Source organism: Eschrichtius robustus, unplaced genomic scaffold (genome assembly GCF_028021215.1).
Source record: "Eschrichtius robustus isolate mEscRob2 unplaced genomic scaffold, mEscRob2.pri scaffold_81, whole genome shotgun sequence".
Lineage (NCBI taxonomy): Eukaryota > Metazoa > Chordata > Mammalia > Artiodactyla > Eschrichtiidae > Eschrichtius > Eschrichtius robustus.
In genome coordinates, this window is record NW_027175690.1 from 295,902 (window position 1) to 311,367 (window position 15,466).

Sequence of the window (15,466 nt, forward strand, 5' to 3'; positions counted from 1 at the left end):
ATTAACTTTTTCTCCTGTCTCATTAAGATCAAATTTTAATTAAATCAGTATGAAATTGAGAGAATAACCAGGAATGTATAAAGTTAGCTCTTACCCTCAACATCTTATACTTCCAAAATAAGGCAAGTGGAGTGTTTTTAAGTGCACATTAAAAAAGGCAAATTCTTTCTTAGAGGTTTGCATGAATTTCCTCTGATTCAGAAATAGATTAGGTTTACTGCAAAACCCCAATAAAATATAAAACAAATATTCCTTCCTTCTACATTTCAGCACTTTTCATTCTATTAAAAATATGATGGTCTATTATTTTACCAAAGTATCTAAAGAAACTAATGATAGCCAAGAGAGAGCCAAGAGGGAGCCAACTCATCACATTCCACCCCCCTCATCTACCAAGCCCCAGAGCAATGGTTTTAGAAGTAAATTAATAATGCTCCAATTCAAAAGGAGAGCTGGACCAAATGTAAGGAAGTAGAGAAGATTGGTGGTTTATTCTTTTTTCCAGAGTAGTTTTGCTGAGACTTCTGTACCAACCTAACTCACTTTATATGACTTAGAATTCTGTTCATTTATGCTGGGCTCTAAACCACATTCTTTAAAAGTTTCTGAAAAATCTGAAGAGAAAGTTATATTTTACTACATTTGCTCTTATAGCATCTAGAATATTTTATTGGCAGTAAACAAATATCTGTAAAAGCTATTAAAAAAAAAAAAAAAAACCCAGGACCTAATGGTCAAATATTTTTAGTAAAAGACTGAACCATTTAGTGATTTAAAGAACGTTTACATACTTTAGGTTATAATAGGCTTAAATAATATTGTTAAAGAGAAGGGAAAGAGCCATGGAGGGTAAATAGTAGATACCTCACATCAGCCAAAGAATTTAAATAGGCAATTTAGTGACAGCATTAAAATATAGTTGTTCTTAATTAAGTAATGAAAAAATAGGTATTAGGGCACTTCAGAAAGAATTCAAGTTTATATGAACTCCAGAATTAGTTTTCTGAGCAACAAAATCTACAAAACATAAGAGACTCAATTTAAATAATACTCTGTCTACAGGATACATCAGAGCCAACCATGACTTTATACTTAACACATGTAAATTCAATGCAGATCAGATGTTTCAAATACTGATTTTTTTTTTCTGTGTGTTGTTGTTTTATCACCTGAGTGCTTACCATGTGCCAAGTAAGGTTCTAACCTCTTTACAGATGGCAATTCATTTGATCCCATGAAATAGATACTACAATCCCATGAAGTAGGTACTATATTTCCCCCATTTTTACAAACGAGAAAATTGAGGCATAGAGAGGTTAAGCTGCTCACAGTCACATGGCATTTAAATAGTAGACCCGGAATTGGAATCAAGCAGTCAGGTTCCAGAGCCTGCCCTCTTAACCACTGGGCTGATTTTGGCTAGACTGGCATCTGTTAATAAATGCAATTTATTAATAGGCCTAGTCACAGGCAATTTAACAATATGTTAGAGTTTCTCTTTCTAAATTTTTTCACTTCTGTACAACACACAGGTACTCTCATAAATTGTACTGAGTAGAGAAAAAGGTGAGTTGATTAATAGATTGCAATGAGACTTTGGCTTTCAAATCAATGTCCTCATATATAATGAGAAATCTAAAAATTTTTTAAGACAAAAAGTCTGTTCATCCAGGATAGTAATCATAGACAAAAGGAATAAAGAGACAGCATATCAAAAAAATGCAATTAAGCTAAGAAAGTTATCTACTGGCATAGTGTCAAGTTTTACTGGAAAGAAGCTAAGAATAAATTTTTAAAAATCATCAGAATTTCTGCTCACCCTGATTTTCCACTGCCCCAGAAAATTTTGACTAGAATTATGGTACCAATTATTATAGTACCAGCAACACATCCTTGAGGGGGAAAAAATTTGATAAGACAGTTAATATAGAAACATGAACAATTATATATACAGTAGTTCACAGTGACAAACATATTGATTATGAGGCAAGTTAAAGAAAAAATAGGAGACATGAATTATATTTTGCTTGCTAGCTTATGTCACAAGTCTGACAGTAAAAACTGCATGTTATTTATCCTGTTTTCTTTCAAGGAAAGATGAAATATTTAGAATGAATTATCACAATGCTCAAATAAAATTTGACAGGTTTGAGAGAATTCTAAAGTGTTTCAATCCCACCATGCTTAATTTTAAATGATTTGATCATTGATTTAAATATGATGACTGTATTATATAATTTCAGCACTAGAAGGCATCTTGGAGTTCACGCTCATTTTGTAGATAATTAAATTGAGCCTCAGAAAGGTGAAGCGTCCATATGTGGTTAATGGGAAGGCCATTTACTTAGTTCATAAAGGTAACAGAGATGTAGGTATTTCTCCATCATAGGAAAGGTATCATCATCTGAGCACCGAGAGTAAAACATACTTTGCCTATCGAAATGCTTTTCAGTGTTTAGTCTGTTGCAGATAAAATTTCTTTTAGGAAAACTAATATTTACTTTCAAGATTAAATGCACTATTTTGAGTTGAGCAACAGAAAATAATTGGTTAAATAAGTTGAATAACAGCAAAAAACTTTTATACCTTGACTTTTACACATAAACATTCTTCTTAAAACCACCCATTGCCCTTTCCCCTCACCACCTTGGGTCTCCCTTTACCTCCCCACTCCACCCTCTAAATCCTTGAACTCTACTCTTTTGATCCGTACTACAAAGAAAATTATAGATGACACTTGAAAAGCAACTGAAGGTAATATGACTAACAAGTGTATCTGGTTCCAAATCAGCAAAATACTACAGATGTCGCACAACTGAATGGCCATGTCGATACATAATTTTAAAAACAGCTGTTTCCACCACAGGTTTTACACTATTTTACCCAATCAATTTCTTTATTTGATCCCTTAGCACCATAGCATTAGTTTGAAAAGACTGTACTCATAAAATAAATCACGGCTCCTCAAAAATTTGGGGTTTCTTTTCCTTTCACCACTTCCCATTAATCCTACCATTTTCAAATGATGCAGAAAAAACCCATTTTCAGTTTGAATGATAAATGAAAATAGAAAATTTTAAAGTGATCCAGAATGTCTGGATGACATAAGTTAGGAATATTCTTAGAACACTTATCAGTCCATATAAGTGATTCAGGAAGAAAGTGTGTGGAGGTTGATGTTTTAACAGAAAACCAGTGCAAACTACAGAAATTGAGAAATATAATTCTAAATAAATGATTCTGCAATAATTAATAATTAATGAGAGTATTATTTTGCAAATTAGAAACAAAGAAAACTTTAAAGTATAAAGGCAGTGACCTTAACATTCACCCAAAGGTGAATCAGTGTTAATTTAAGATTGGCACAACTTGAGCTACATGAAACTATAAAATATATATAAAATTATAAATGAAATTATGATTATGATTCCAATGTCTTTAATTATTCATTGAAGAGATCATAGGTAGGAAAATTACATAATTTTAGAAAATGCAAAAGGAGTGAAAGGAGTAGTTTAGTAATGTTCCCCATTATGTAGAATCATATTTACCTAGTACTTAAAACACTGCAAGGCAGTTTGTCACCTATTATCTCATTATCTCCCATAACTGGCATGGTACTTGTAAATAGTAAAGAGTGTTCAGTAAATATTTATTAAATTGCATTGCATGATATTCTTTTCGCAGATTAGAAAACTGAGACTGAAAATGAATAAGACAAACAGTTTATCACCAGAGAAAACTTATTTCTAACCTAACCCCTGGTTCACGGCATGATTTTAACTGTTCACAATATTCTCAATAAAAATACCTGAGATTACTCAAACAAAATTTGTATTAGATGGGTATTACATTAATATATAGAGTATCATTTCCATTCCCGAACAACCCAAGTCAGAACCTAACTACAAGATCTGGTATTATCAGATGAGGCTTGTCTCCTTTTCTGAAGAAATGTGGATTCATCCAGTCATTTCGAAAGGTCTCACTTATACATCTCATAAAGTGGAAATACAGTCTATATACTATGAAAAACTAAGAAAGCTATGAATAGGTTTTGTTCTTCCTTATAATCCTATTTAACATAAAAATATGTCAATAAGCATGTGATATTTAAAAGAAAGAGTATTTTAGATATTTCACTGAGCATTCTCTAATTTTTTCTTTAATATTCCTCCAATTGACCTATTATTTCTCACAAGGGATTTATGAATGTCACAGTATAGGATTTCAGCAATGGAGGGAAAAAAAGCAATACTTGTAAAGAATCAGGACTATCTTAATTGTCAAATTTGAGTTGTGCAGCTCTAGGAGAAGAATTTTTCTATCCTTTCAAGTACTTAGTGCTGAAGAAGCTAGTCATCTGCGTCTATTTAAGAGCCTAATAGCCGTGTGACCTTGAGCAAGTTAAGAATCTTGCAAAGCCACAGTTATCTCAGCTAAAAAGTGGGACATAGCTACATTATAGGATTGTTGTGAGAAGTAAATGAAATAATACATAGGCATATTTCAGTACAGTCCTTGTCACACACCAAACACACAAATATTGCTCTAATAAAGGACTGTTCTTATTCTTTGGTGTGGCCAGAGAGAATGATAAAATTATCAGAAATCCATCTTAGGAAAATAGTGATAAAATAAAAATGAATTCTTAGAGCTAGGATTTATTCAATTTTTAGCACTATGCTAGTAGTTTTCACACCCGTTATCTCATTAAGCTTCCAAGACTTTAAATAGGAATCATTATCACCATCTCATAAATGAGAAAATTGGGAGTCAGAGAGATTAAGTAAATCACTTGGGTTGAATTATTACTAAATGAAAAAAAAAATCCAAAAGAGGATTGAAACCAAGGTCTGACTGACTCCAAAGCACAAGTCTTTCTTTTATATGATATTGTTGACAAAAACAAAAACAAAAACCCCACAACTATATAGAGCATGTATTCTCAATGGGGTTGCTATCATCCCTAGAGGGGAAAAAAAAAATCTCACTTTTTTATGTATAAAGTACAGATGTGCATACAGTACATAAATAGATTTATATTACATCTGTAGTATTAATATTTCACAGGGATGATTAAGAAAAAATGCCTTAAAAGCTCCTTGAGGGGGAGAGGGTAATAATGAAAAAAATTTTTTTTTGAAAAACACTGATACAGAGCCAGCAGAGAATAGCTTTAAAAATCAAAATGCAAGCTTCACTGACATAGCAGATAAGAAAGTTCTGGGAAGAGCCGTCAGTCTCTACTTCTTAGCAGAATTAAATAGGAAAAATATTAAATACTTGCAAAGTTCTAATATCATTTGTATCATTCATGTGCACTGCAGTGCAATCAATAAAAGCAATTTCCTTGCAATAGAGTTTATCTTTAAAATGAGAAAAGTGACCTCATTCACAGAATACATTTAAGAAGTAAAAATATCAATAATTTTCAGGTTTATATTTTACAAGTATAGGATCCTAAAGAAAAATATTGTCATATATCTAAGAGCGAAGGAGTTCCTCTTTATTTTTGAGCACATGTTGGAATTAAACCTAACCCTAAGGGAAGGTTTCTGGGAAAACACACAGTATACACTTAAAGAATTTCAGAGAAAATAATAAGCACCTCAAACCTTCATTGAATGTCACTGAGCTTGTAAGAAAAAGCTCACCTATTAAATTTTTAAGCTCATCTATTAAAAATGTCATCAAATCATTAAATCATGAGATTTTCATTTAGAATACATTTATTGTTGTTTAAAATATAGAATGAACAAAGTGAATTCCAACTGTTGGAATCTTTCAAGATAAATCTTTTAGCTTAAAAGAGGTTCATTTAAAATATAAAAACTATAATAAATAACAATGAAAATAATAAAACAAGTACCTGCTTTCAGTTGTATAGTCCCTTGGCTAATTCATGCATGCATAAGATAGGAGACTTCAGCTTATTAACACATAGATCAAAAAATTCACTTTTTTATATTTTCCATTAGACATTACTTATCAATATATGCCTATTTATCTGTATTGCTTCTTAACAAACATTTCTTTTACCATCTTCTTTAGGAGTTTATTAATCTTCTTGTTAATGCATAACATCAAATAATTTATTTACGAACAAGAAAAGGACTAGACCAAGTGCTAGAAAACCAAGGACTAGACCAAATGCTGCAACACAGGTATGTTTTTGGCCTCATGCCTATAGCAACAGAATACTTTTTAAAGATAACTTTAAACCATTGACAGGGAAGGGAAAATAAAGAGGATATAACCAAAGGTAAGACCCTTTGTTTTACTTGGGATAAGACAGACATCTAGAAATGGTCAAGGAGTAGTTTATGATTAATTATAAAATACTTGAGGATAGAAACTGTATTGATAACTCTCTCCTCTTGTGGTTCTTTAGCCACTAGAATGAGATGTATTGAGACAACAGGCACGCAATAATACTTGATCAATTGGCCAAATGATTTGAAGTTGTCCTAAAATCCTTGGAACAAGAACATGGTGGGGAATACTTAGGAACATACCAAGTACCTGATGGTAGTACAAAACACATCGATAAAATGCATTTACCTGTTTTCTCTTTGGCACCCATAAACACTGTATTTTAATAGTATTCCTAAGACACTTAAAAGACAATATAATTTTCCAGGAACATAGATTACACGTCCGAAAGCGAGGACAAGTTCTGTTAACTGCCAGAGAGCCACACTTACCCGATGCAATGATGCTAGCAACTAAAGAAAAAAAAAGGGAAAGAATTACAAAAATAAAAATATTTTAAAGCATTGATTTGCTAGCAATTTAACAAATATATAAATTTATCAACAACTGTACTTGAAAGTTCAAAAGTAACTCAGATTTTCATAACTAAAAGAAATAATTTTAAATAAATTGATGAAAACAATTATACGTTATTAACTTAATCAAGTAACATATAAAGCAGTGCTATCTCTATTAAACAGAGTCAACACAATAAACATAAAATACGATAAAGAGTTATTGAATACTGAAACAAACACCATGTAAATTTGGTTGTATGACTTGATGGCAAGTCAAGGTTATTGTAAGGATTAATACTAACAAATGGAAGGTGCATGGTACATGACACTATGGAACACACTCAGTAAGTAGTAGCTACTATTATTTTTTCAATAAGAGCAAAAAAAGTAAATGATATTTAAAGGGTAAATTAATTGTATATGAGAGAAATTTGATCCCAAATATTTGTTTGCATTTTTATCATAATAATTGACTCAGGTTTAGGTTAAATTTGTTAAATTATCTTGTACTCTTGCAGAAAAAAATATTACAAAGTTAGCTCTATAACAAATTAATATAAAGTGAAACTTGTTTCTCTTTGCCTTGCCCTATTAAAAATTGGATGTATTCAACCTAAAACTTTTAGGCCCAGAGATGCCATAAAATTTTAAGAAGTCAGTAACCACATATGTGTTAAAATTAATGAACTGAATCTAAGTATATCAATATAAGCCACAAAAGCAACGTTGAGTGCAAGAAGTCAAGTTAAGTAATGAAATATATGACATACTGTTTAAATTATAAAAAATATACAAAACAATAATATGTACTACTTATGGTGATGTACATGTAGCATAAGAACAAAAACAGAGAGGAAACTTGCACAATGAGGTATTACCTCACACCAGTCAGAATGGCCATCATCAAAAAATCTACAAACGATAAATGCTGGAGAGGGTGTGGAGAAAAGGGAACCCTTCTACACTGTTGGTGGGAATGTAAATTGGTACAGCCACTCTGGAGAACAGTATGGAGGTTCCTTAAAAAACTAAAAACAGAGTTACCATATGATCCAGCAATCCTGGGTCTAGATCCAGAAAAGATGAAAACTCTAATTCGAAAAGATACATGCACCCCAATGTTCACTGCAGCACTATTTGCAGCCAAGACATGGAAGCAACCTAAAGGTCCATCAAAAGATGGATGGGGCTTCCCTGGTGGCGCAGTGGTTGGGAGTCTGCCTGCCAATGCAGGGGACACGGGTTCGGGCCCTGGTCCGGGAGGATCCCACGTGCCGCGGAGCAGCTAGGCCTGTGCGCCACAACTGCTGAGCCTGCACGTCTGGAGCCTGTGCTCCGCAACAAGAGAGGCCACGATAGTGAGAGGCCCGCGCACTGTGATGAGGAGTGGCCCCCGCTCGCTGCAGCTGGGGAAAGCCCGCGCACAGCAACGAAGACCCAACACAGCCAAAAATAAATAAAATAAATTTATATTAAAAAAAAAAAAAAAAAAAGATGGATGGATAAAGAAGATGTGGTACATATATATAATGGAATATTACCCAGCCATAAAAAAGAATGAAATAATGCCATTTGCAGCAATATGGATGGACCTAGAGATTGTCATACTGAGCGAAGTAAATCAGACAGAGAAAGAGAACTATCGCATGATATCACTTATATGTGGAATCTAAAAAAATGATACAAATGAACTTATTTACAAAACAGAAACAAACTCACAGACTTAGAACATAAAACTTATGGTTACCAAAGGGGAAAGGTTTGGGGGGAGGGATAAATTAGGAAGTTGAGATTAACATATACACACTACTATATATAAAATAGATAATCAACAAGGACCTACTGTATAGCACAGGGAACTCTACTCAGTACTCTATAATAACCTATATGGGAAAGGAATCTGAAAAAGAATAGATATATGTATGTATATAACTGAATCACTTTGCACCTGAAACTAACACAACACTGTAAATCAACTATACTCCAATATAAAATAAAAATTTAAAAAAAAAACAATAATATATACTACTTATGGTGACATACATGTAGCATAAGAATAAAAACACAGAGAGGAAGCTTGCAGTGATTGCCTTAGAGCAAGAGAAATGGGAGCAGGGAAATGTGCAAGGAAACTTTAACAGTAAGATCTGTAATGTTTAAGTTCCTAAAAATATTCAGGTAATGGCAAAATAGGCCTCAAGATAACGATTATTAAATGTATGAAATCATTATGAAAGTATGGTCATAATGTATAAAACACGATTCTAAAAAACACAACTATCTGATGCCACTGAAGAGTGATCAAAAGCAGGCAGGTTCTGTGACAAACCATAATGGAAAAGAATATGAAAAAGATATATATATGCATATATATATATATATATATATATATAACTGAGTCACTTTGCTGTACAGAAGAAATTAACACAACATTGTAAATCAACTATACTTCAATAAAAATTTTTTTAAGAAAGAAGGCAGGAATTGAAGTTCCCCTTTTAAAGAAGGGAACTCAATGGAGTGAGAGTTTGTGTATTTGTGGGTATTTGGCCTTTTACCTAAAGGAAAAAAGAAACATACAAAGGAAATTTCAACAATAATACCTGTAATGTTTTAAGTTCTTAAAGATTCTGGATAATAGCCAAATGAACTTGAGCATGGCAATTATGAAATCTGGACAAAATATTAAAAAAACAACAATAACAATGATTTGAAGGCATGGAAGAGCAAAGTAACTCAGACAGAAACTAATCAAAGCTGAAGAGCTCAGGCAGGGGGTAAGCTGCAGGGAGTGAGATTTGCATGGATGCAGCAGGGGGAAATCCCTAGGCCACTTGGTGCAGGGAGCAGAAAGCCACAGTCTCACTGGTTGGAGAAGTCAGAGAATAGAGTTCAGAATCGACAGGGCATCTGGAAAGTGAGGGGCTACCGATGCTCTATTTCTTGACATATGTGGTGGTTATACCAGTATTTGCTTTAGAAAAGTTATTAAGCCTTATATGTATATTTTACACAGACCAGGTGGTCTGAAACAGCATTAATTAGTAAGAGGGGTTTCATTCACTCAACAGGTTTTTCTGAAATCTACAGCATATTTTACTCTGCTTTCATGAAAACTGTCATTTAAAGAGTTAATATGAACTATTTCAAAGAACTCTTGTTTTTAATTACTTAGAAGACACTATTAAGGTGCTTTACCAAATTAGCAACTCTAGGGAATCTGGAGAGTTCCTTTAGCATGCTTGAGGGATGGGTCTCTGTCAATGAATCAGACCCAGAAATAAACCTTAAGGATTATACTATTTGGTTCTTTGAGGGGTCTTGAGGAATTCAGTGACTCCCTAAAGCTAACATAAAAAACAGAATTTCTTCACCGACCTTAATTTAGCATTGCTTTTATGGAGCCACAACATTTGTCTATATTACTGCAAAATGTTTCTTTCTTAAATGTGTGCCCTAGCACAATCCAAGTCTGCCTCTGAAGAAAGTCAGAACATCAGTATGAAGAAACTCTGCCTACAATAAACCAGAGACTATATAATCTTATAATCCCAATCAATTTGAAATTTCCACCATAGCACATAAAATCCATACTTGGAAACCTGAACAGAGTAGCCAACTGACCTGAAGGAGAGCTTCCTCCTCCTTTAGGTGGGCTTGTTGCATGAAAACGTGTTGTTGCCCTGGGAACAGCTGGACTCCTTGTTGCTGTAACATGAGCAGAGGTCAATCTTTGTGTTGCATGGAGACTCTTGGTCACTGGGGTATGTACAGCAGTGGACTTTTGTGTTGCTCTAAGATTCTGTGTAAGTGAAGATTTTGCCATGGTGAATCTTTGGGTTGTTGGTGTGGCCTGTGATGCAGAAGCATTTGCCATGATGGGATTCTGAGCTGCTGTAGAGACAGTGTTTGATATGGGGGAATTTGGGGCTGTTGTGGCTGAATCATTTGCTGTGGAAGGTTTCTGAGGAGCTGATGAGACTTCTGTAGCTGGAACATTTACAGTGGTGGGTTTCTGAGAAACTAGTGGGGACTTTGTAGCTGAAGAATTTATTTTGATGAGTTTCTGAGGAGTTGGTGGGGCTTCTGTAGCTGAAACTTTTACAGTGGTGGGTTTCTGAGAAACTAGTGGGGACTTCGTAGCTGAAGAATTTATTTTGATGAGTTTCTGAGGAGTTGGTGGGGCTTCTGTAGCTGAAACATTTACAGTGGTGGGTTTCTGAGAAACTATTGGGGACTTTGTAGCTGAAGAATTTATTTTGATGAGTTTCTGAGGAGTTGGTGGGGCTTCTGTAGCTGAAACATTTACAGTGGTGGGTTTCTGAGGAGTTGGTGGGGCTTCTGTACCTGAAACATTTACAGTGCTGGGTTTCTGAGGAGTTGGTGGGACCTTTGTAGCTGGAACATGTACTCTGGTGGGTTTCTGAACTGCTGGTGTGACTTTGTAAATTTGAAAAGTTTCTGTGGAGGAAAAATGTTATTTAAAAAATTAGCTAAATAATGCTGTCCAAGTTAAAATTTAGGAACCAATTGTTTGCTCTATGACTCTTCTCTTTCCCCACAAACAACTAAATATGATTTTTAGGAAACCAAGTATTCTCATGTATTTCCCAAAGAACTGAAATGCTATATTGTCTTTGCTTTGAAATAAATTATACCTTTAGGCAACTAAAGTGAATTTACACCCAAGTAGTGTTGAGGTTCTTAAAACTGTTTTCTATGTGAAAAAGGAAACCAAAGTCAGAGTTGGCAGTGATCTCATTCTGTGACACAACCCAAATAAAGATACTTTTTCTCATAAATTGTCTTCTTTCCCTCATGCCAAGACCAAAGAACGGCAGGATGCTACCTTGAACCAACAAAGATAATCACAACATAGTTACTTTTTCCAAAGCTTTCAGGACATGTTAGTGACCTTGGGAACTTGTTTTGTTTCACTTCTTTTTTAAAGCAATAAATTCAATTAGAAAAAAATAACGCCCTTTTTCTCCTCTTGTGTTGGTTACCAACTTTACATAGGTTAGTTTAGTTCCTCTTTGGATTTTAGGTGAGATAATAAATATCTGAAGTGAAAATTCTGTGAAGATCCTATTCTGAGAGTCACAAATCTAACATTAAAATTTTAGATCAGTGCCTGTTTGACTTTGGGTTGCTTATGCAATCTCCATCATAAGGCAGTAGTGAGCAGTGCCTAAGCCTGTTTGACCACATACTAGAGACTGTTGTCAACTTCTCTAAGCTTGTTTTCTCATTTGTAAAACGAGAATTGAAAACAATGTCTCTTAGTGCTTTTATCATTGCTTTAAGTTGCCAAAGTTTTGCTATGAGGTGCCTGGAAGTGGTTTTGGTTTTATTCTGCTTAGAGTCTTGAGAGCTTTTGGAATCTGTTGGTTGATGTATTTCATCAGTTTGGGAAAATTCTCAGTCATTATCTCAGAGTATTTCTTCTTTTTCCCTCCCTCTCTCTCTCTCTCCCCTCTTTTTTATCATATGTTAGAAGAGTTTAACATGTCTCAAATGTCTCTTAAATTTGATCTATATTTTACATTCATTTTTCTCTTTGTTCTCCAGTTTTAATTAACCTTTCTTTCAGTTCCCAATACTGTCTCCTGCTACATCCAAATCACTGTTAAACCTATCTATTGCGCTCTTAATTTTAGATATTATATTTTCCCATTGCAGAATGTCTATTTTACACTATTTTTATAGATTCCAATTCTCTGTTGAAGTTCTCTATTTATCTTTTCCATTAGCATCTTAAATATATTAATCACTTATTTTAAAGTCCTTGTCTGCTGACTCAATTATCCAGATCTTTTTTATTTGATTTTCATTTCTCCTAATTTGGTTATAATTTCTTGCTTCTTTCCATATCTAATAATTTTTTATTATATGCCATACAATTCAGATGATATGATCCACCAAAGGGAGGGTCTCCTTTTCTGATAGGCAGATTGGTTTGAAGTGATCACATCCTCAGCCTATGAGGGACTCAGCCTATGAGGGACTGATTCTGTAAGACTCAGTCTACTTCTGCTCTTGTCTCTGCTCCTTGGAAGTGGACCTTCTGGGTTTTTGATTTGACAGCCTGGTGGATCTTTGTTTCCTCAGCCCTGAGAGACTGCAGGAGAGCCAAGTCTGTCCTTCAGCAGTGCCCCAGTCCAGCAACGTAGGCTCCTTCCCCACACAGCTTCAAAATGAGCTTAAATGTCGTAAGGAGGACACTGGCTGTATGCTTGATACAAGCCTCTTCCTGTGATGGGTTTGTTGTCCAAATACCATAAGCTTGGGGTCTAGCTCCCCAGTCTCACCTGCACTCCCAGAAATCAGCAAATGGCTCTTGGGAAAAACTGGGTCAGCATTTGAGGACTTCCAATTTCCAGTGCATTATCCTAGCTCACCACAACTATTGAAAGCTTTGCTAGAGTCTCTCTTTCCTGGCAATGGTCTTTTATCTGGGTCAAGATGGATCCTCAGCCCAGATGGGCCTCAGAATGGTTTGCCTTCACTCCCTACCCCCAGGAATTTTAGTTCATTCAGCCCTAGTTGTTCCCCTGAGGGAACAACCTATGCCTTTAAAATATGATCTAAAAAAAAAAAATCTACCCAGGTTTTGTAGTTATTGTCATGGGAGCACTGGCCTGCCATGACTTCCTTGGGCATTACCATAGAGCTGTAAGCTCTAAATAACTGATGATTTAATAAAACAGGGGAAAGTAAACATGAAGTGGATCAAATGGCTAAATTTTAAAATATCAAAATTTACTCACAATTAAATGAATTCAATTAAATGAAATTTTCACCACTTATACTATCACATCTTCATATCATAATAACCATTTTCATTAATGGTGCAGAGAACAAGGATACAGTATTGGTGGGACAGTAAATTGGTACAGTTTCTTTGGAAACAATATTGTTAATGTTTCAAAAGTTTAGTTGCATATACCTTTGATATACAGTAATTACACTGCAAGGAATTTATTGTAAAAAATGTACTTGCACACATGTACAATGAACAGATATACAATAATATTTACTGTAGCACCTTTTGTAAAATAATTTTTTAAAAAACTAGAACAAAAACTAAATTCCCTTCAATAGGAGACTGGTTAAATAAATAATATATCCATACAATGAATATGATTTAAAAAAAGAAATATGTGTATGTATATTTATTTTCTAGAATAAAACACAAAAATTTGTAAACAGTGGCTACTTCTGAGAGTAGGACTGGAGGAGACTTTTACTTCTCATTTTATACAATCATCGACATTGTTTTAATATTACTTCACTATATTTATGTATACCATTTATATGAAAAAACTATTATTAACAAGCAATAGTATTTAAAAATTCATGCTAATAGAATTCAAGTATAATTATAAAAGTAGTATTTGCTTGAATTATATTGGCATTCAAATATGACACTGCTTAAATAAATGCCACCTCCTGGTCCTGTGCAATGTTATAACCCAGCTTCATTGATCTTCTAAATATCTCTTCAAAAATATACTTAAAAAGCAGTTCTAAAGATTCTGAGAGTACAGCCTAAGTATCAAAAAGCACTGAGGGAAGAAGAGGTCTAGAAAGATGAAGAAGAGAGCATTCTCAATAAGACAGAAATTCTGGAGGCAGAAAACAAATATAATATAATTCAATGAAGTCAACAGGTAGGCAAGAGTTTCTCTGCGTTGTCACACATATATAATCATTATCTAGATCCCTTAGTTCAATCTAAGATTCTCTCCCAATTAAATAAAATAAACCACTTTATACACTCTTTGTATAAACAAAGAGATATCTATATTAACTTACTGAAAGTAACATGGTAAGAAACAGCAAATTTAAGCTAATTCACTATAAACTTGAGACATATAATGTGTATGTGTGTGTGTGTGTATATACATATTCATAAAGGTCATGTGTATATTTATTTATTTATATGTTACCATATGTTCTCCACATCAGTGGTTCGTCCTTTTTGGAAGTCATAGACCCCTTGTAGAGTCTGATGAAAAACTGTATCCCCCAGAAGAATGCAAATACGCATACGTATAACATTTTACATTCATTTCTCAGGGAGTTCATAGATTCTCAGATGCCCATATATAGACCTAAGGGCAAGAATAAATCAGAAATATAACTCTGCAAACTGATTACCTTTGCATTCAGGTGGGGGGCCACTCCACTCTCCTTGGTCATCTTTTACAGTACAATAGATAGAGCTCTCTCCATGCAGGGTGAAGCCTTTCATACATTTATATGTTACAGAGTGTCTATATGCATAACTGTTTTGTTTCTCTTCAATCATTCCATGGTCAACTTCTGGTGGTTCTGGACATAAAATTTCTTTAAAAAAATCCCAACATATTTTAAATTAATTAAACTGGCAAAGTATTTTTATAAACAAGTAAGACTAAAATTTGTTAAAGATTTTATTTACAGAAAAAACTTATTCTTCTAAATTAAACATTTCATCTCAGAGGTGAGATGAAAGCAAGCCAGAGATTTCCATTTAGGGAGTAAATGGACTTGAGTTTAAACCTAAGATGTACCCTTCTTCTTAGAGCAGAGAAGAGGGCTCTGCTTTTCATTCCAAGGAGAAACGATGCCAAATGAAAGGAGTTGGGAATGTAAGTGGCAAGCTTGGGAAACAGGAATTTTGGATAGAGCAAAAGATTTTAAATGTC

The 15,466-nt window shown here is 34.1% G+C and overlaps 1 protein-coding gene across 7 annotated transcripts in view; it reads right to left on the bottom strand.

The window, feature by feature from the left end:
- LOC137758355 (complement decay-accelerating factor-like) overlaps positions 1-15,466 on the bottom strand; it is a 28,699-nt gene that overhangs the window by 4,439 nt on the left and 8,794 nt on the right. For 3 of the 7 annotated variants that reach the window (XR_011072945.1, XM_068534466.1, XM_068534463.1), the window contains exons 6-8: positions 14,937-15,125; positions 10,398-11,234; positions 6,708-6,728 (exon numbers count right to left, since the gene is read on the bottom strand). Coding sequence is in view for 6 of the 7 variants with exons in the window: in XM_068534466.1 (XP_068390567.1) it covers positions 6,708-6,728; positions 10,398-11,234; positions 14,937-15,125 (1,047 nt within the window). In the remaining variant the exon portion in view is untranslated. Of the gene's footprint in view, positions 1-983; positions 1,432-1,819; positions 1,893-5,810; positions 6,729-10,397; positions 11,235-14,936; positions 15,126-15,466 lie in introns of those variants that run through there. The other 4 variants (XM_068534462.1, XM_068534461.1, XM_068534464.1 and 1 more) reach the window with 3 other exon arrangements.